The 20,057-nt window shown below is 48.7% G+C and overlaps 9 protein-coding genes and 1 non-coding gene across 10 annotated transcripts; 6 read left to right on the top strand and 4 right to left on the bottom strand.

Annotated features, from left to right (window-relative positions):
* Positions 1 to 369: 369 nt before the first annotated feature.
* Positions 370 to 441, top strand: EDB82DRAFT_t48. The gene has a single exon. It is a non-coding gene; the product is annotated as a tRNA-Arg (tRNA).
* Positions 442 to 1,680: 1,239 nt separating this feature from the next.
* Positions 1,681 to 4,001, top strand: EDB82DRAFT_65441 (uncharacterized protein). The gene is made up of 2 exons (XM_025729883.2): positions 1,681 to 2,847; positions 2,898 to 4,001. Exons 1-2 carry the CDS (start codon positions 1,807 to 1,809, stop codon positions 3,708 to 3,710), a joined length of 1,854 nt encoding a protein of 617 aa, XP_025589064.1. The 5' UTR covers positions 1,681 to 1,806; the 3' UTR covers positions 3,711 to 4,001.
* EDB82DRAFT_488562 (mitotic-spindle organizing gamma-tubulin ring associated-domain-containing protein) lies at positions 3,981 to 4,611 on the bottom strand. Its single transcript, XM_025729884.2, has 3 exons — positions 4,402 to 4,611; positions 4,261 to 4,338; positions 3,981 to 4,198 (listed from the first exon to the last, which is right to left on the bottom strand). Exons 1-3 carry the CDS (start codon positions 4,471 to 4,473, stop codon positions 4,127 to 4,129), a joined length of 222 nt encoding a protein of 73 aa, XP_025589065.1. The 5' UTR covers positions 4,474 to 4,611; the 3' UTR covers positions 3,981 to 4,126.
* Positions 4,612 to 4,625: 14 nt separating this feature from the next.
* EDB82DRAFT_488559 (putative kinetochore protein SPC25) lies at positions 4,626 to 5,920 on the bottom strand. Its single transcript, XM_025729885.2, has 2 exons — positions 5,480 to 5,920; positions 4,626 to 5,424 (listed from the first exon to the last, which is right to left on the bottom strand). Exons 1-2 carry the CDS (start codon positions 5,703 to 5,705, stop codon positions 4,877 to 4,879), a joined length of 774 nt encoding a protein of 257 aa, XP_025589066.1. The 5' UTR covers positions 5,706 to 5,920; the 3' UTR covers positions 4,626 to 4,876.
* Positions 5,921 to 5,970: 50 nt separating this feature from the next.
* Positions 5,971 to 9,583, top strand: EDB82DRAFT_65381 (RNA polymerase I-specific transcription initiation factor RRN6-like protein). The gene is made up of 2 exons (XM_025729886.2): positions 5,971 to 6,295; positions 6,353 to 9,583. The coding sequence occupies exons 1-2, from the start codon at positions 6,172 to 6,174 to the stop codon at positions 9,307 to 9,309; spliced, it is 3,081 nt and encodes a 1,026-aa protein (XP_025589067.1). The 5' UTR covers positions 5,971 to 6,171; the 3' UTR covers positions 9,310 to 9,583.
* A 203-nt stretch (positions 9,584 to 9,786) lies between these two features.
* Positions 9,787 to 10,515, top strand: EDB82DRAFT_471728 (PITH domain-containing protein; the record flags this gene model as incomplete). The annotated part of the gene is made up of 2 exons (XM_025729888.1): positions 9,787 to 10,040; positions 10,092 to 10,515. 2 exons carry the CDS (start codon positions 9,787 to 9,789, stop codon positions 10,513 to 10,515), a joined length of 678 nt encoding a protein of 225 aa, XP_025589068.1.
* A 159-nt stretch (positions 10,516 to 10,674) lies between these two features.
* EDB82DRAFT_488553 (mitochondrial 54S ribosomal protein uL3m) lies at positions 10,675 to 12,013 on the top strand. The gene has a single exon (XM_025729889.2). It carries the CDS (start codon positions 10,871 to 10,873, stop codon positions 11,870 to 11,872), a length of 1,002 nt encoding a protein of 333 aa, XP_025589069.1. The 5' UTR covers positions 10,675 to 10,870; the 3' UTR covers positions 11,873 to 12,013.
* Positions 12,014 to 12,887, bottom strand: EDB82DRAFT_488551 (cytochrome oxidase complex assembly protein 1-domain-containing protein). Its single transcript, XM_025729890.2, has 2 exons — positions 12,608 to 12,887; positions 12,014 to 12,554 (listed from the first exon to the last, which is right to left on the bottom strand). Exons 1-2 carry the CDS (start codon positions 12,771 to 12,773, stop codon positions 12,070 to 12,072), a joined length of 651 nt encoding a protein of 216 aa, XP_025589070.1. The 5' UTR covers positions 12,774 to 12,887; the 3' UTR covers positions 12,014 to 12,069.
* Positions 12,888 to 13,108: 221 nt separating this feature from the next.
* Positions 13,109 to 13,883, top strand: EDB82DRAFT_471725 (uncharacterized protein; the record flags this gene model as incomplete). The annotated part of the gene is made up of 2 exons (XM_025729891.1): positions 13,109 to 13,208; positions 13,261 to 13,883. 2 exons carry the CDS (start codon positions 13,109 to 13,111, stop codon positions 13,881 to 13,883), a joined length of 723 nt encoding a protein of 240 aa, XP_025589071.1.
* A 76-nt stretch (positions 13,884 to 13,959) lies between these two features.
* Positions 13,960 to 18,180, bottom strand: EDB82DRAFT_551427 (uncharacterized protein; the record flags this gene model as incomplete). Its single annotated transcript, XM_065609573.1, has 8 exons — positions 13,960 to 14,219; positions 14,280 to 16,069; positions 16,124 to 16,916; positions 16,979 to 17,029; positions 17,095 to 17,217; positions 17,656 to 17,825; positions 17,915 to 17,951; positions 18,076 to 18,180. The coding sequence occupies 8 exons, from the start codon at positions 18,178 to 18,180 to the stop codon at positions 14,037 to 14,039; spliced, it is 3,252 nt and encodes a 1,083-aa protein (XP_065465701.1). The 3' UTR covers positions 13,960 to 14,036.
* Between the last annotated feature and the right edge of the window lie 1,877 nt (positions 18,181 to 20,057).

Raw genomic sequence — 20,057 nt, 5'->3', positions numbered from 1 at the left:
AAAGAAAGAGACAAAAAGAATATCTTGAGCCAAAGGACCTGGCGTTTCGTGGTTCTAAGAATATTGCTACACGAACGACTGTCTGTCCCCTGAAATGCCACATATGCTCTACTGATCACGCTAAACAGCTGCTCCCGTACATTCTTTCCCGTGGCGTCAGCTACGGGCCAGTCGATAGCACCCCACTTCAGCCTGGCCCAAGCCCAGGCCTTTCAGCTCCCATGTCCGTTTTCGATAGCGGCGTTGCACCAAATGTTTTAGGGGCAATCACCAGCAAGGATCGTTCCAGTAAACAGTGGCATCTGCTGTGAGCTGTGTTCGTTCAATGACATCTACCCATCGTGGGCAAAAAACCTCATCGAAAACCGAGGTCGCGTGGCCCAATGGCAAGGCGTCTGACTACGAATCAGAAGATTCTGGGTTCGATCCCCAGCGTGATCATTTCTTTTTGCCTATTTTCGATCTCTTTTGGTTATGAAGTTTTTGCTTCAGGTTCGCCAATGTTTCCACTGGGGGTACAATCAATGTTCCGAAAAGCAGCCATGTAAGTATTGAGTAGAGTCGTAAACACAAGCCGGCATCATGTACAGAGTAGGTACTAAGATTGGATCACATTCAGACAACATCATTGTATTGAGCTACCAGTTTTCAACGCAGCCACGCAAGCCCATGGCTACTGGGCGCTATCCATGATGTTTCTTCTTGTTTGCGTATATTGTTGACGGCAGAGACACATGCCAATGTCTGAAAGCCATGGACCCACGGGTTTCGGCATGTATGACCGCGAAACCGGATCTCCGGGTACGTGACGTTTCTTGGGGCATATTAGGTAAAATCCGTTTACTTTTACCAGTATTGCTTGTATCACAATATTACACAATATTGGTATTACCCTTTCCTCACTTACGAATAATCTATCAAGCTTAGACTTAAAGGGGATATATACCGGCAATGGTCTGGCCTCGTAAAAGACCCTGCTCATACTGCGCCGTACTCGTACAGCTGGCTCAAGCGATCACTTGAATCTTGACCGCCAATTTCGATAGATATTCTCATTTTAGGTTTGTTTTTCCCTATTCCATGGTGCTGTGTGTCGTTCAGTTTCCCCACCAATGTCACTCTACATCCGAATCCTCGACTGATTCAGGTTGCGACAACATGCGATTTTGATCGCTCCCGTAACCGGAGCTAGGAAACTTAGTGGCTTTACTGCAAACAATGTGAATTTCACATTGAGTTTGTTTGTCCGTATTCGAGTCTATTGCAAATGCAATAACCTCTCTTTATTATCATCATATGACCTTGCGAGCTATTGTTACTCCAGCACAGTCACATGCAAAAAGCGGTCCCTTTCACTCCCACTTTCGCCTCCCCCTTCTCAGCATCACTCCGCTATCCGGGAAACTCCACTACATCAATGTCACTGGCGACAAAATCGCCTTATGTCATCCACTCAAGCCGTCTTCAAAGCTCAAGCTAGACCAGAGACGCCGGTAGACTCTCTGCTTTCTCCAGTCTCTCGTCATCCCGAGGTGTTAGACCCATGTGTGCCGTTACTCCTCTTTGGTTACAATATTACGACAGCTTGACTCTGACATTCTCAGGTTACCTCTTCTTTCACTGTCGTTCCTACCCTCCGTTTGGCTGCACTGTATCAACTCCGGCGCAATCATCAATACGTCTACTTTAGTGCGCCCGTACAGTATCGCTACCTACTATCAATCGGACCTGATTGCCGCTCAGGCTCTCCCCTCTCTTGATTTAACCTTTCAAGCCTCCGGTGCTACTTACCTACCTGCCTGCTTGATGTCTTCCCTCGTCTCCGACTTTCTCATCAATCCTGTCCTGCGCCAAGCTCGTCGATTCTCCGAAATTTCACGATCTACCTTCATTGGCAATGGAGGCGACTCGATCGAACATGCCGACGCAGTAAGCGATTCTAGTCACGCCGACAGTCCTGTCTCTTCGCCTGTATCTACATCCGCACCCGACGCGGCACCCGTGCCGATCGTTGACTCTCCCCTCACTCGACCCCTCAGCGTCTCGACCTTAGAAACAAGAGTTGAAGAACCCGAGCAAGTGCCAACCATGTCTCAAGATTCACCCCCACGCGACCATATCGGAATAGCTCTGAGCCCGCTCAGCTCCCGTCGAATTCCGGAAGATGATGGCATGCGAGAGTTGCGCTCTCGTATACATATAATCAACGGCAAGGATATACCTCAGTCTGAAAAGGCGAGGTTAATCCACGATGTTCTGTTGGAAGGATATACGTCTTCAAAGGCCGTTCCCATTGTCAAAAAGATTCTCGAGAATGGCGGCAACTTAGACCAACCACTCTCGCAATCTCCATTGTCACCAGCGTCACGCCCGTCCATGTTCTGGCAGAATCAACCCGAGGAAGAGACATTCACCTTGACAGAAGAGGATAAAACCCCAACATTTGTACCAGTGAAGCCGCCGAAGCGACATGGCAGTGAGACGCCAGTGGAGCCTTTTGATGTGCTACAAGAATCGGAGCAGCCTCTTGGATGCCAACACTATGAACGGAACGTCAAGCTCCAATGCTTTACCTGCAAGAAATGGTACACGTGCCGTTTCTGTCACGATGCGAACGAGGACCATAATCTCATTCGTACAGAGACCAAAAATATGCTCTGTATGCTTTGCACAACACCGCAAAAGGCTTCGGATATGTGCATTAAGTGCGGTGAACTATCCGCTTATTATTATTGTGATATTTGCCATTTGTGGGAAAACCGCCAAAGCAAGCCCATCTATCATTGTAACGACTGTGGCATTTGCCGTCGAGGCATGGGTCTTGGCAAGGACTTTTTCCATTGCAAGGTGAGAAGGCAGCTATGGCCTATATAATACTGATTACTGACGCTGGTTAGACTTGTCGTGCATGTATTTCTACCTCGATTGAGGGCTCCCACAAGTGTATTGAGCGGTCAACAGAATGTGACTGTCCTATCTGCGGCGAATACCTCTTTACTTCTCCACGGCCTGTAGTCTTCATGCCTTGTGGTCATAGTATCCATAAGAAGTGCTATGAACAACATATGAAAGTATCATACAAATGTCCGATTTGCAACAAGAGCCTTACGAATATGGAAAGCCAGTTCCGAAATCTGGATGTTGCCATCCAGACTCAGCCGATGCCACCAGAGTTCCGGGATACCACCGCCGTTATATTATGCAACGACTGCTCTGGAAGAAGCACAGTTAGGTATCACTGGCTAGGTCTGAAATGTTCCATATGTCGATCGTATAATACAGTGGAGCTGAATATCATTGGGGGTGACCGGTCGACAGCACCACCATCTATGAACGACGAGGGGCAGCCCGTGGTGGAAAGTGGACGAGAGCCTTCCGGTTCAATCAGCGGCAACCGAGGGGTCGCAGTAGGAAATAGGCGAAGGCATTCATCTCATGCGGCTGAGACCCAATTTCGTGCGCCTGACAGAGTCGCAAGATCTGTATCACCCGGCAATTTGGGCTTTGATTCCATCATGTCGCATCTACCACCTAACGAAGAAGACGAGGATGACATTTTAGGGCTCTGGAGAAGCCGAAACCGTGCCAACGCGTCGGATAATGACGAGGATTCTGAGCTGGACGACCTCAGCGATGCACCATCTGATGCTGAAGAAGAGGATGATGATGAAGACGACGATAACGATATCGTTCTTTTTGGACATCGATAAGTGTTCCTTTGCATCACAGATTGATGCTATCACACGACTATGCAACCGGATTGGGTTGACTTTCTGCAAGGCGTTTTGGGGGAATGGGTGCATCAACCTGGGCGAGAGATACTAGTTGGAGACCGCTTGACTACGTGTTTATGAGTGGACATGGAACAGGTGGCTTGCATCTTGGGCGCTCAGTTTTTTGTTGGTGATCTCCGTGTTTGAAATTGGATCCAACGGGTAGCATGGCTTTTTGTATACATAAACGTGGATGAATTCTGTACCAAACTCCCTATTCAGACCGATTGTGACTTCGTCTGTGACTACAAAATGAAACGCAATATCTCGTGAACGCCTGCCATAACCGTGTTTCCATGTGTCTCGTGTCCAGCTGTTGTCAAAACTATTTCAAGTCCATAAACTTGAGCGCATCAGCGCCTTCTCGCTGCAGCGGCAGGCTGATCTAGCCGCTGTCCCTCTTGTCTGAGTTCCTTGATGACTTGCTATATGCGCACGACACTCATCAATATAAACTACGATGTCATTGAATACGATCATAACATACCGCCAAGGCCTCTGGGTTCACACCACGCTCAATCATAGAGATGCAGATAGACAGAGTGCGACGATCAAGATGGCAGTTCTGTAATAGCACAAGTTAGCGGTCGACAATAATAATGGTTGTACAATGAGCAAGCTATCGTACCAGAATTGTAGATATCTCATGAAGAATATCCACGGCCTGTTGCGCGGCAGCGTGTTTATCGGGTTCGGGCATGATGGCGGTTGACTGTAGTTTGATATGGAGTGTGAAAGAGAGGGAAGTGGAGGTGGAGATTTACATTCCAGACGATCATGGCGGGGATACGCGGACGCGTGCATATCATGAAACATTCACTATAAAAATCGTGACTTGTATAAAAGAAAACACTTTAGATGAAAGTATACACATTCCTAGATAAGGCAATAGGATGGATTTTAACGATATCTTTCATTGTATCGACTCTTCATTCATTGCTGTGTATAGATTGGCAATTCTGCAGACCTATGATATATTCTTCATCGCCAAGTAAATAACAAATGATATGTAAAATAATTTCAGATTTGGGTATAATTGTCGTCATTATAAAGCATTCTCGCACATAAACGGTCATAACAGCATAATTCAATCGTCCAGTTCTTCAAGACTTCATCGCCTCCACAAACAACTCCCTCATTCCCTTGAGTAAAACCACCAACTCCCTCGTTTCATTGAGCTTATCAAGAACCCGTTCAACCTTTTCTCTCTCAATCTTGGGTCGACAGTGCTTCACATCGTAGTCGCGCGAGCTTGTCACTAGTTCAAACCAAGCTTCACGCTCCCAGTCCTTCTCGTCGACGTGCGTATACACAAATTTGAGCCGGTCGTCATGGCCGGCGCCCTCGATCTTAAGACATAGGTTGGTGATCCAAAAGTCCAGCTCGGGTACATTGAAGCGCGATTGAGACTGTTGATGCTGGGCGTACTCGCGCTGAGCTGCAAGTCGGGCATCGATCTCGGCTTGCGTCTGGGCAATTTCCGCCTTGAGGCTATCGCGGGTGGAGAGATGGTTGTCGCGCTGAGAGGCGAGGGAGTTGATGGCGCTCTCCATCTCGCGGGTCTCGGCTTCTTCCTTCTCGATTGTCTGCTGGTGCGTTGCGGTCTTGGTCTGAACGATTTCGATATCTCGCTTTTTCATACGTTGATCCTCTGTGCAACGGTTAGCAGATATTCGATACGCTGTTGGAAAGTTAGAGGGTTATACCTTGAAGCTCAGCAACATTCATGCGAAACTGGTTTCGCTCATCCAGTACCCGCTTACGGCCCTCTTCTATGAAGGCATCGAACCGGGCCGTAAACTTTGTCATGCGATCGCGGAGGTCATCAAACCCAAAGTTGATATTGGGTAACTGGTTTGCGACAGAGGGGCCGACAGGTGGCATGCTCTGTCGCATACTGGCTGAAAAGGAGGAACGGAAGTCGGTAGCCATTGTGAGTGATTCGAATAACGATAAACAGTTTGGGGAGATTCGTTTGTCGTAAAAAGAGTGTAGTCTTGGTTATGCGAATTGGGCATTAATCTAATGCATGTGTTTGGTTACATTTACATAGTGAAATTCCGTTGCTCGGTCGACTACCAAAATGTGGCGCAAACCATGGCACCGCCACGTGGGGCCGTCGAAAGCTTCAATTCATATCGCATCGCGTAATGCAGAACAGACTCTCTTCCCAGAATTCACTTTTACTCACCGCTATCGCTGTCATATTTATGTTTTTCTGCCTGCGCTCCCGTCACTTTTCTCCCGCTTGCATATGTGAATTAGGATGCCTTTTTAGTGCTCCAAATACAATAAACTCCCGCTCGAGAATCTCTTGCGCCTATACCAGTCCATCTCGCGATGAAGAAAGGAATATCGACCAAATTTTTAACACATTGGAAATCGATACTCGGACCAAATGGCTGAGACAAGACGACTCACGGACCTGATTCACGGTCACGTAGGAAGTCTTACTTATTTACCTCCAGAAAAGGCAACAACTCAAGTTGGTACTTTTCATACCAGTCGCATTACAGCTGAAGGTGAGTTTTCAGAACAACCACTTACGCCCATTCAAAATATTAACCAAGTCTTTTCAGCACCGCACTTTAAAGTCATTGGGTCTTCAGCACAGCTGTATCCGCCTTCAAAGTCTCCATCTCCAGAAGTCTCTTCCAATCTTTGGCAGGAACGGAGAATTCAGAAACGGTGGCTTCTTCAGGCTCATCCCGAAGCCTTCATGGGCAATTCAGCCGTCTCTACGTTACTGGAAGAGAACATGAACCGCTACTCTAGGGTCGAGGGGGAAATCAGCGATCGACCCCTGCTTTCCATCGGCCAGATGACGAATGTGTCTGATCAGTGGAGAGTTGCAGGATCACCGATGCTCGCAGCTGCTACAGGAGAATCGGGAGAACTACTAAGACTGTCCCGAGTTGATCAATCAAAGTGGCAATGGGGTGCTGACAAGCACACGACACTTCAGCCCTCTGTGATTGACCCCGATGATCCCGAGGAAGAGGCCATTTGGGCCAGTGATGGCCTGCCGATTTCTCAAGTCAAATTTGCAACCAGCATGTCGCGATACGATGCCATCCGCTGGCTCGTTGTTCAGAAGCAGACCTCGACCACTATCCTTAACCCGGAGTATCACAAAATCCCAGTGGCCCAGTCATCAACCGCCGACCCCAACATTCAGCATCCTCGACTATCACGAATTGATCCCAACCCAATCATGACCATCTCACATAAGATGACCGGTGGTAATGCGCAGATGGATGTTGCTTTCAATCCGAATTCAAAAGGTCAATCACCTCAGATAGCCATCATCGACGAGTGCGGATATTGGTCCATATGGGACACCCTAGGAGGCAGGCCAAGAACACAACTATCGTCTTGTAAGTTCGGACATATTTCAGATGGGCTGTTGGACAAAATTCCCTCCATGACAGAGCATAAAGCAGAAAAACACGGGATCCTTTTTGTCGGTGCTACCGAAGTGGACAGTTTCTGGGAGGATGAATCGCAGAATGCCGACGAGTTTGAAGAGTCGGCAAAGCGGTCAAGTCATTTGTTGATATGGAACAGAGAAAAGTACGAAGTGATCGATCTTGAATCGCACATAGCTCTACCACAGCTATCACTTTTAGCTCGTCCAAAGTCCAAACCTGACGCTATTCTTGATATCAGAATCAGCCCCGCGAACCAAAATCACATCTTCGTCTTGACTATGCGGACCCTTTACTGGATTGACTTGTTTGCGACGAGAAGAGAAGAGGATTCACCATCGAAAAAACCGACCATCTTGATTTCTTGCCCCCGACTGCTGGACAGGGAGGCGCTGCGTATGACGACCTGCCTCACTACCGAAGGCAAACAACAGGCCGTTATGGTGTTTGTCTTTTCTCCGACCCACAGACAACTTGAAACATATTGGTTTGGGCATTCAAAGCAAAATGGCCTTCCATACTGGCATCGCGATGTTTTAAGTCTACCTAATGAGGGCAATGCTGTTCAAGGGGATATACAGTCACTAGAGATCCGCCCAGCCAAGCTCAGTCAAGATGGAAAGCCCTCATCTGGTCCAGGGGCTGATTATTATCGTGGAGGAGTTCAGTTCTACCAAGGGAGCATCTTGAGCAAGGATCTGGGTGTACAATATTGTATTTGTGTTTCGGTCAAGGACCGCAAAATGCAAATTACGCTACCCACTGGACGTCTAGTGCGGTCCAAGACAGACCAAGCACAGCGATGGAGGAAAAAACGCAAGCAATTTCTTCGACATATGGGCAACGCGTTTGTACTTCCAGATGGCATGACTGACAATATCAATGAGGTCGTAAAGCGTCACAGTAGATCCAACGAAACAGACACCATGAAGAATGGGGCATCTGTAGTCTTGGGGCCTGTACACCTCAAACTGGATTTCATGTGCCAACATCTCCAGCGAACTCTTATTGCTATCTCCGAGAGCGTGCACGACATTCCCCCGGCCCTTCTTTATGCTATTCAGGAGAACATTGCAGAGGGCACGGCGGAAGGACGGCTCTCTCTGAAGACTTGGAAAGAGATTGGCAGCCAAACGGGGTCCATGGATCTTTCCAGTTACAACAAAGCAGAGCTCCCGGACATACTGGACTTGTTCTTGGGCGATGATGGGCAAACAGTGGTAACACAGCTAGGAAGACAAACTTCGGAGGAGTGGATCCGAGAACTTGTCAGTTTGTCACATCTCAACCAAACGTATGTCGATCTCTGGCTTGACCCTATAGAAGGGAGGTTATCTGAAAAAGAAGAGGAAATGAGGAGAGGTTGGGTAGCAGATTTGGCCAAGGACATGTTTCTAGCAACAGCTGGTGTCATGGTTCAAGATATGCCTCTTCTAGGGACAGCAAGCCAAGGGGGGGACGAGCGACCACAGCCTACATCGAGTGCGATACGGATCAGGTCATCCCAAACATTGGATGGTGATATCCCTTCTTCGCCTCCCAGCACGACATCGAATATCACCAGCGATGCAGCAATCAGGCGATTGCAGCTTCTCGCGCCCTCGTTACAGTTGGACAAGATGGAAACTGCCAAACAGTCAAGTGTTTTGTCACGCTGGCCAACCGAGCGTGGTGTCACCACAGATGACTACATTTCTAGCGTTGCTATTGCCAGCGATAGAAAGTTTGAGGATGCAAGGTTACGACTGCAGAGGATCGAAAACAAGCGAAAGGCACACGCAGAAAAGTACAGACTGCCGCCAACTATGCGACAAGGCGGTGAATCCACACCCAAAGCCAAGAAGTCGTCGCAAATCAGGACAGGAGGACTCGGTGCACCACCACGATCTTCTCAAATGCGTCCCCAAAGAGAAGATCCTGCAGAGCTGCCGCCTATGCCAGCTCCACCAACGCCTGCGCAGTTTATGTCGAGCCAGCAGAGAATGCCCAGCTCATCTCAGAGCCAAGGCATGTTTGGGCCTGCAATTGCCATGAGCCAGCCGGTATCAGGTATTTTTGGGGATAGGAAGAAGGCCAAAAAGCCTAAGAGGAAGAGCGGATTTAGATAGACCAACGCAAACAGCCCATTCATTATTGGGGTTTGGACTAAACTCATTGCCGTTATATATCAAATCTCTAGTTGCTATCATATAATCGTAATACTGGAAAACATAGCACAATTGTTAAATATGATTTTGAAATGTCCGACTTTGCCTTTTGTAGCTGTGGTTCTATGTAATTTTCAAAGCCAAAAACAAACTTCGTCCCTCACTCATAATACAATAGCTCGTTTACTTTGTTTTCACGCAAAGAAAAGTGCTGTGAGACGCGCTGTTTGATGTTTGTTCATGATATGGACCCAATCGCTGTGGTAGGAAGGACCCAGTGCTAAAAAACGTCATTGTACTCGCTATTGGATGAGTTCACTTGACTTACAAGTTACATCAACTCAACTTTCACCCCCAACTTGAAGCCGAATTATCAAGTCTATAAACCTTGACATTTTTCGAGAAGTACACGTTTACAATAAACCACAGCTACAAATCATGTCTCACTGCCACGACGAACACTCCGGCCACGGCCATAGTCACGACCATCATGAACATGATCACTCAGACGACATCACCCCCGCCGTGCAGTTTTCACTCTACAGTCAAATCAACTTTGATCACATCGTGACTCTTAACGAAGCCACTCGCGATGTTGGGCAACAAATCGTCAAAAAGACCTGGCAGGAAAGACTGAGCACTGAGCCTGAGCTGGCGAGTGATGTCGATGAGCAACTTCTCATGACAGTACCGTAAGTGTAGGTTCTTAATGTTATACTGTATATCTTACTGACTTATACCAGTTTCACTGCCCAGATCAAGCTTCACTCAATCCTCATCCGCACATCCCCCTCCGCCTCTGCGCCCAAGACCCTGCATCTCTTCATCAACCGTGATGACCTCGACTTTGCCGCCGCTGAGGAATCAGACCCTGTGCAAACTCTCGAACTATCGCAAACAAGCGACCTACAAGAGATTCCTGTAAAGCGAGCGCTATTCGGCAAGGTGCAGCAGCTAGTACTTTTCTTTGCTGACAATTTTGGTGATGGCGACGAAGATGTCACCCGCATTTCTTACATCGGCTTCAAAGGAGAATGGACACAACTCGGAAGAGCGCCTGCCAACATTATCTACGAGGCTGCTGCTAACCCGGGTGATCATAAACTTAAGGGTACGAATGTGAATCAGATGGGAAGTGGGATCGGAGGTAGAGGGCCTGGAATGTAGCGATGAAGCAGACACTTGAGTTGCAAACCATCAAGATTAAAATTGAGAATACATAAAGAAGATCATTAATGTAAACCAATTATCAATGTCTTCTTCAAAAGAATAATATGATCAAATTTTATTAAATCACTGTGACTTGCACCAGTCGTTCTCATTCATGGCATTATTGTGCTCAATCGTGCTAGCCGGGAATTCTCCGGACCTTGCAAAAGCTATCCAGTATCTCGACTTGGCCCAAAATCTTTCACCACTATCAACCGATCCAACGCCATCCGATCGGCCACCTTAATACCCCAACCCACGACGGCATCAATTCCCTTCTCGACACTTGTCGATCTCGCCGACAGCAAACAAAATGCCTCCCCGACTGCCAATTCGTCTGGCCCTTCCCCGGCCATGCGCCGTCGCCGCCCGCCCTCTCCTCCTCCCGCTCACAGCCACTCGAGGTGTAAAGAACGGATGGACCACGGCTCCTCCTCGTAACAAGCACAAGCGATTCAACCAGCCTTCTTCTGGCCTTCCTGCCCTCACCAGCGGTCCCGCTGCTGCTCTTAAGCGAAGAGAGAACACTACGCCTCTACGATCTGGAGTTCTCGGTGTTAAGAAAGGCATGACGAGTATGTTTGTTGGAAAGACTCGTGTGCCTTGCACTGTTCTGCAGCTCGATCAGGTCCAGGTTATCGCCAACAAGACTCGAGAGAAGAACGGTTACTGGGCTGTGCAGATTGGTCAGGGTGCGCGTGACGGTCGAAACGTTACCAGCCCATTGCTGGGTTACTACGAGGCCAAGGGCATTGCACCCAAGGCTGAGCTCGCCGAGTTCAAGGTCCGAGACAAGGATGGTCTGCTGCCCGTCGGTGTTCAGATTCTGCCCGATTGGTTCAAGAAGGGCCAGTATGTCGACGTTAAGGGCCGATCGCGGGGTATGGGTTTCGCTGGTGGTATGAAGCGCCACGGCTTCTCCGGTCAGGAAGCTTCCCATGGTAACTCCAAGAACCACCGAACAATCGGTACAACAGGTCCTTCGCAAGGCAGTGGTAGTCGAGTCATGCCCGGCAAGAAGATGCCTGGTCGCATGGGTAACGAGTTCGTAACGGTACAGAACCTCAAGGTCATGATGGTGGACAACGAATTGGGAATTGTATTGGTTGGTGGACCCATTGCTGGTCCCAAGGGCCGCGTCGTCCGTATCCAGGACTCCAAGAAGCGAAAGGCTCCTCCCCAGCCTCATCGTGAGGCTGCTCTCAAGACCCTTATAGAGCGACACCCTGATCACGAGGCGAAACTCCAGGCGGCACGGGAGAAGCATCTCCAACTGAAGAGCAAGAGAGAAGAGGCACAGCTAAGAGATCAATGATTGAACCATGGAATGTATGAGACGTTTTGTACTACGTATGACAAAAGGGGGGGGATCATAAGCGGGCTTTTTGTATTATACACACACACCATCTACTACTGTACAGATTCGACTACAACCGGAGTACCCAGGGTTATCAAATTCATTTTTACAATAATGCCTTCCTCCCATGTTCGCCATGGGTATCCCACTATACCTCACTTGTATTCCACTTGCTTTCGGAATCCTCTTGTAGCAGCATCTTCCTCTAGCGGAGGCAGGTCATCCCCTCCACCACCAACAAGCGCCCTGAAAGGATCGCCGCTGTCCAAAAGATCCAGCCTCGTTCCGTCCTGCATAGTGAGACTCCATTCTGTGGTCGAGAAGAATCCCTTGCTGGTAGGTCGGTTGCTGGCAAAGCGCATAACGCCCTCGCCCTTTGTGCCGCGCACAGAGAACCAGATATCGATGCGGCCGTGCAACTGGTTCATCTCGCCATGGATCCAAGGGATCTGATGTCTGAAGTAGATCTCGTCTCCGAGAAGAGCTCGGGCCTCGGAATTGGTTCGCAGGGCGTAGAGAGTCGATGAGATGACGGGTGATGACATCTTTTGGTAGTTGAAGATGGCGACAGAGGAAGCGGCCACAATGAGGAGGAAGACGGGGAATGTGCGGCGCCAGCGGAATGTCACATCAGAGATATCTATAGAAAATTAGCGCAAATCCTTTGCTTATTTACACATTAATTGTTCGTACCTGGGAGTTCTCTGTCCGCCCTCCTCGACATCATGGGCCCATCACCGGGCTTGGGCGCGGGAGTTAACCATCTTTTTTGACCAGGTCTCAATGTGACGGTCCTGGTTTTTAGGACAGCCGCAAGTTTCCTACGGACAAGCCGAGGAAGCGCTAGTTGTTGCGACATGTTGATTTCGCTGTAGATTTCTCGTGATCGAATCAATCAATCCTAATGGTGGTCGATCAGCTGAGGCTCAATTCAATTGGATTGGTATCGGCCAAATTTTACTGCCGGTCGCCGACACTCGATGTTCTCGAAAGAGAAGGTGGGGCAAGGGCCCAGCTTATCTCTTGTGGCGTTATGACGCTGAGCCTCACTTCAAACCCGTGAACATTGTGTCCTTGTGACGACGACGTCTTATGCCACAAATAGTGTTCTTTTTTCGACAGTAGTTGTGTCATTCTTCCATTATCTGTATCTTTGTATTCTACAAGATACTTCTCACTCTAATAATCATCGTGATGCCAAATCAGCACGGTACTACCGCCCGTTTGAGGCGTACATTTCACTATCCAGAGGAGGACTCTACAGATTCACAGCCAGAAGCTCTTGATGAACAAGGTAAAGTGTCGTGAGCACAGCATACTTCGATCAAAGCTAACATAATTTCCAGAGCAAGAAGACTTCATCAATCAACTGGCCGCCGAGAATGCTGCCCGTGATGTTCAGTTCCGTCGCTTCCTCCTGGCCATTCCCCTACTCGCCACCATCCCCTACCTTCCAGCTCTCATAAACCCCCCTACAGCAATGCTGGCTCTTCTCAGCCTAACATCTCTGTTCTCAACGGCATACTTACTACACCACCAACCGCCCGCATCTTCAGGAATTCCTTTCCTTGATAACTGGGCACGGCCCAAAACTCCGCGACCCACACGCCCACCATCGCTGTCAACAAGAGACTCTTCCGGTGTCTTTGACGAAGACGATGAGGACGAGGTAGACGATGTGCCTTATGTTCCTCGTGGCCGACCACGACAGCGCAGGAGCTCATTCAGCTATGTTGAGACGCGGTCGCCGCTTGAAACTTACCTGCCTTTCCTCAATATAGGTCTAGGTGTTGTTTTGATTTTGATGGCTTGGGTAATAGGCAGAACAAAAAGCGATGCCGTGTGGCCCGGAATGGGGTACTTGCCATTGGTGGTCTATGCGATTATTTTGATTTCAAAGATGGTCATGGGCAGTGTTGACCCCGAGAAGGAGCTGGCGACGCTCAAGTATGATTACAAGGGCGCTTAACGATCCTCTACTTATTAACTCGCTTTAAATTGCACATACAGTTACTGTGGCAATTCTATCATTTTTGTGGTTTACTTTGCTTCCTTTTCTCTTCTCTATGTCCAAACCAGGCCATCGCAGTCGTTACATGGGCATGTCTCATTATAACCCCATCTACATGTCTATCGAATCGTTGAAACGCAGAATGCCGTGGCTCTTCAAAACTCCGTCAACACCCTTGGGTGGTCGCGGGAAAGGATCTGTCATAGGGCTTGCGTTGGGTGAGTCTGACGATTTGTCCGTCACCAATGCCAGTCCATGAGACTTGATAGCATCCACAAGGGCCGGTACCATTTCCTGTTGTTGGTCAGCCTTGGCTCGTGAACAGATTAATAATATTAGCGAGTTCAAGCATACCAATAATGGGGAATAACATATCAATCCCATAAAGTTGTTGCTCTGAGCAATTCGCACGACCTCCTTGATCGAGGCGCTTCGCCTTCCGCTGCTCAACGCCATGTCGTTACCTCCTGAGTTCTCCTCTCGGCCCAGATCGTTGCACAAGAAGACAGGGAAGTTCGGCTGTTTCCAATTCAATGCTGTGCACAATCGAGGGCTGTAGCTGCTGAAGACGATCGACCGCACAATATCAGGAGACTGCGCGCGTTGTGTTCGGGCATGTTCAAATACAATATTGAGGATTGAATCAACAAAAATGTTGGCATCCAACGCAGGCCCAAGAGAAAATACTTTTTCTTCTTCCGATGTAGGATACAGGACCTGAAGGTTGACGTGCATGCCGGGGTTGAGAAGTGCAAGGGCTTCTTGAAGCGTCACGCCAGCAGTAGCCAGAATGTGGTATACCTCGGCGATGCTCTCAGATGATTTGTTTATCAAACTGGGCAAATCTGTCCGACTGTTGCTCCTGATGGTCATGGAACCGAATTGTTCCAGTGTCAATCGACAGACAGGAATATCAAGACCAGCGCAGGTTATGGTCCATCGAGGCCAAAGTACGGGAACGCCATCACTTGTGTATTGAACAAAGAGTCGCACATAGTCGCCAGAAAGGCTCGAGCCTGTGACAATAGCGCTCGTCGGTTGGTTGAATTGACTAGTAGCTTTCCAGTATGTCTCGAAGTCGGTAATCTCCAAGGGCTTACCCTGGAACGGCTTGATAACCTGCACCGTGAAGCTTATTTGGCCAATAGCACGAAGACGGGGGTCGAATAGAGGCAGGCAGCACACAGAAGTGCCCTGCAGTCCCTTGAAAATACTCGATAGAGCAACTGTCTTGGCGATAACCTTTGCACCATAGGTAGGGAACACGTCGATATCCAGGCTGAAAGTTTCCAAGTTGTCGACTTGGAAGGAAACAATGCGGGTGTCTTCTTGGAAAGGCAAGATAATGTTCTTGGGTATGAGATCCGAAACTTTGGAAGAAATGGTGAGACGAGCGGCAGGATACTTGCCGTCTTGGAAGAAAACAAGAGGTTGCTCATCCACATCCCCGAACGAGATTTGGACGACAGTCTTGGTGTCGAGGAAATTGTGACCATATCTGCGTAATGGTATAATCGGGGGAGGAAGCTCGAGCTCGGGGATCGCATCAGGATCAAGTGACATGGGCAGTGGTGCAGTACTTGAATCCATAGGGCCCAAGGCAGGCTGCACCATAAAGGGGCTGGCTCGTGGGCGTGTGTTGAAAGGGGTTAGCAGTTTCATACATGCAAGATGTCCCTCCCAGGCAGCGTAATACATTGCAGGAAGATCCTTCTCATCCACAATATTGGTGTCAACTCCGACCTTGAGAAGTGCTTGAAGACAGTCGACGTTTCCTTCGCTTGCAGAATGGACCAAGGGCGTCCATCCATACAACTTGTCAATTTGGTCCAAATCAGCGCCAAATTCTTTGAGAAGAAGAAGGAGCTCCGATGTTTGGCCTGCCCTTGCTACAAGATGCTGGGGATATAGGCCTTCGGCATCAGGCAAGATATTGGCCCCGTGCTTCAGGAGCATTTCGACAACAGCGACAGAGCCATGTTCGCAAGCGAGGTTGAGTGGTACGTGATCAGCGTCAGAAACCGGGTCAATGCGTGCGGATCTAGCAAGGAGAAGTTCGATACAATTGAGATGACCGTGGATGATAGAATGGATCAAGGGGGTGAAGTTATCGTGGTCTGTAAGATCGATCGTGCGTTGGTTTGCTAAACAGTTGTCAGCCCAAGTAATTTCATGGGTGATATCATCTCTCAACTTACCATCAAGAAGGACCTTCAGCATCTCCAACCTCCCGTGAAGGCTAGCATAATGCAGAGGGACTCGACCATAGACATCCGTCCTATCCACAACGACATTGACAGACAACCCCCATTCCAAAACATAGTGCTTCCCATAGATGGCGGCCTGGTGCAAGCAATTCCTTTCGTTGATGTCATCGTAAGAGTGGAGATCAACGAGACCTGTGTCAAGAAGGACTCGTAGAGACTCTTGCGGAGCTTCGGATATAGCTGCCAAGAAGGTGCGTGTGATCCTCTCCATCAACGAGCTATCACCATCGACAGCCTCGTTTGCAGAGCGCATCCGTAGGAGAAGATCCTTCAACGATTCAAGATTTCCTGTGATGACAGTGTCGAGAAGCAATGTATCGGCGTCTCCCTCATCAGTACCAACGAAGTGCTGCGATGTTACGACATGCCCAGACTGGAAATTGACCTGGATGCCGTCTGACCAAGCACCGAGTTCCTGTAAACTCGTAGTGGCTTGGTCAGACAGTTCGCTTATGACTGTTGCATTGAAGAAAGGTTGAACCTCGACAGCCCTTGATAGGTATAGCTCCTTAGTCTTGGATTTCGAGGTCTTATCCCACTTCTTCAAGATCTTAGAAAAGGCGGTACCATTGATCTCAACAAACTGCTGCAGCTTGTTCAAGTCTGTAGCAAACTGTTGGAAGCCTTCCTCGAGGGTTGTGAATTTAGCAGAGCGCCTGGAGATGCCTTGACGGGACTGCAACACCTTCTTCTTGTCTAGGAGTGTCTTGAGGCGAATTTTGAGCTGCTGTCTGTAAGATAGTGATACCGATGACGGGAGGGCTTTGAAGCGGATGTGTCACGAACCTCGGCCTCTTTCTGCATGTAAAATGCATTGACCTTGTCGAGTTCTCGTTCCTGTTTATCGTTTAGCAGCCATACCGGGATGTTCATGGCGGAAGCGTATCAACAGACGGACTTACCAGTTGGAAGAAGAAGGTCGCCTTGTTGGCTTGAAGAGCGGCCTGGGAGTCCACGGGGGTGGCTGAGCGGAGAACATCGTTTTGTGAGGTTAGGGTAGGGGTCGCAGACAGCTTCTTGATGAGCTATACATCAGTGTGTTAGTGGAAGTTGAGCCAAGTAATTGCCACATCAGATGTTGGAAGCGATCGAGGAAACGTGCTTGAAAACAGTAGAAAGAATGGATAAACAGGGAATTGCTTCTCATCAGCCACTGTTACACACAACGTGATACTTCCTGCCGTGATGAGATCGGCATCAGTGACTAAAGCAGGGCAGAGAGTCGGAGAAGTTGGGGCTAGAACGGCAAGTAGGGTAAGGGTAAGGCACGAAGATGAACGAAATAATTTTAGCAGACCGGGCTGAACAGTGTAATCCAGACCGAGCAACGCAACTGGAATAGGGAAAATGATGTAGTGGACCAGGCGCTATGGGAGATGACAGCGGAGACGGCAGACGGGAGACGGGGGTTTCTCGGTGGCGGGAAGGGAAAGGTTGCCGGGGCGGAAATGGCAAGGGCATACCTTTTTCAGGGCCTTGTAGTTGACAAAGCTGGCAGCATATTCGGGCACCTCGAGCTGACGTTTCTGGATCTGCTTGCCAAACTTCCTAGAAGAGAGCGTGAGCAAAGTTGTGTACTCGGGGTGTATGCTATGACCAGAGAGTAGTCCATTATTCTGTGACGAGCTTCCAGCTAAGAGTGGATTCTCGAGGAGTTACTGAACCACTGTGGGCTGAGCAAACTCCAAAGATAGAACAAGGTCAAGGACGTATATAACTTACATGTTGCGGCGTGTGCGCCCTCGGGGGCTACTGGCGACTTAAAGAAGAGCAGGCAAGGAACGAGTAAGTAAGAAAGGTGGTTACTGCCGGTTCCCTGTTTGGAGGGGAGATGATGAGCGTGTATGTGTGGCTGAAGATATGCGAGTCTCAGTGTCAGTTACAGTGTCTGCGTGGTATCTTTGTGTGTCTTTTGTACGTGTGTGCAGCAGCGAGTGTTGGGGGAGGGGATAGGTAGATAGCGTTATAGGGTCCAGCAGCGGAGACATGACCAGGGAAAAGCGAAGGAAAGTAAAGCAAGGAATGGGTCTCAGAAATGCTCCATAGAGATCAGTAAACCTGGAGGTCAAGTCATGGCGAGAACAGCTGAGTCCGAGTCGTAGAGCCAGGTTTGATTGAAGCCGGGTGGAGTAGTGTTCAAGTGTGAGTTGAGGCCCTGTGGATGCGTGTATCCTCTTCTTCACAACAACCACAACCACTTTCTTCCAAGTTATTCCGCTTGTCTTTTCCTCTCCGACACAAGCTCGTGATATAAAGAGTCAGACGATAAACGCCCGGTTTCTCAGGGTCTCGCTCGACCCGTCACCGACAGCCCGGTTCCTTCACAGACAACCTGCGAGATCGACTCCTGGAGGGCACGTGGGGGGGTAGCATAACCAGCATCTATGCTCTTGACTCCAGTCCAGTCAAAGGCAAAGGGCGTGAGATTTGCATGGCTAGCCAGGGAAAAATGAAGGGTTTCAAATAATTCGTTCTTGACTTGACGTATGACATCCAAATACATGCAGGTATACTCAAGTAGGGATCCAGTGTAGATTTGAAGGAATTGACAGGTATGATTCGATTGGATGTTGGAGATCATCACTCACCAAAAAAGCCGAGGCACTTGTTCTCAAGCAGTCAAACAATGCAATATAAAGCACAGACCGACAATATGAGAACAAAATATGAAACAGTCTCCTCTTGACCGAAATACGCCGAGTAAAGAGTCCAGACCTGTTAAGACCTTTGTCGAGTCGAGGCGAAATTGGCCGAGTTTGAGTTACTTAAATTGAGAAGAGATGAGTCTGGCTAAGATTGTGTTGAGTCGAGTCGAGTTGAGTTGACGTGACGTGGATCTGGAGGCGTTGTCGAAAACGGCAACAGCAACGATCTCTTTTTTTTTTTTTTTTTTTGGTCAAACAGAATTTCGCAGCAGTACAATACTAGGTAAGTGCCTTTGTAGATACTTAAGAGTCTAAAAAAGAACACAAACGAAATAATGGTGCTCGGTTTTTTTTCTCTTAATTAGTATGACAAGAGGTCATGACAGGAAGTCAAAAACCTCAGGCGCCCCTCTGGACAGGTAACTAGGGGCCTTTTTTTAGCAGGTAACGTTAGGTAAAGGTACCTAAGTGCGGTGGACGTCCACTTTGACGCTCTCAAACTCAGCCCAGTGGCTCTTTCCCATCTACTAACGAGACGGTCAACCGCGAATGGTAGTCGAAAAGAAGTGGAGACAGCCAATGATAGGTCGAGCTCATGAATAATATACTTAGATCATACCAATTGACATATAAATTGAAGCAATAATTGGCCTCGTGCTCTTGCATTGTCCCCCCTTTTCCCCTCCTCCTTCTCCTCTTTCTTTAGACGACTTAATCACGGTTCTCTCACTGTGACCTCCATAATCCCACGACGTCGCGAACAATGGCGGGGCAATTAAGAGGCTCGAGTTGGCGTCTCTATCCTTTGAGCTAGGTCCTTAACAGAATCGCATACATCTGACACTACTGCAAAGATACATCTTTAGCATCCACAGGACCCAGTAACAAGCATCCGCTAATCTCATCCGGTGGCTGCACGGCTTGCGCATCCAATAGTCATCCCGTATCTGACCCCGTGCTTGAGCGACAGGTCCGGCTTGCAACTCCGGGGGGGCGATACTACTGTATCTCCATTTAGCTATATATTGTGGATGCATCGCAACGGAGCCTCTTTGGTGTTTCTCCGCGCGGCCAACGCGCAGCGCCGCTCAACTTATCGCCAAACCCAATGACCTGCTGTGTTTCTATCGGTAAACCCGAGGAGAAACGTCATGAACAAGGAGGCCAAAGAGGATCTGGGCCCATCTCTTAAACTAAACCCTGCGGTTGGTGTCCAACTT

This window comes from Fusarium venenatum (genome assembly GCF_020744135.1).
Source record: "Fusarium venenatum strain MPI-CAGE-CH-0201 chromosome Unknown EDB82scaffold_1, whole genome shotgun sequence".
NCBI classification, from domain to species: domain Eukaryota; kingdom Fungi; phylum Ascomycota; class Sordariomycetes; order Hypocreales; family Nectriaceae; genus Fusarium; species Fusarium venenatum.
The sequence above is the reverse complement of the archived record's forward strand: the minus strand, read 5'-3'. Positions and strand labels throughout refer to the sequence as shown.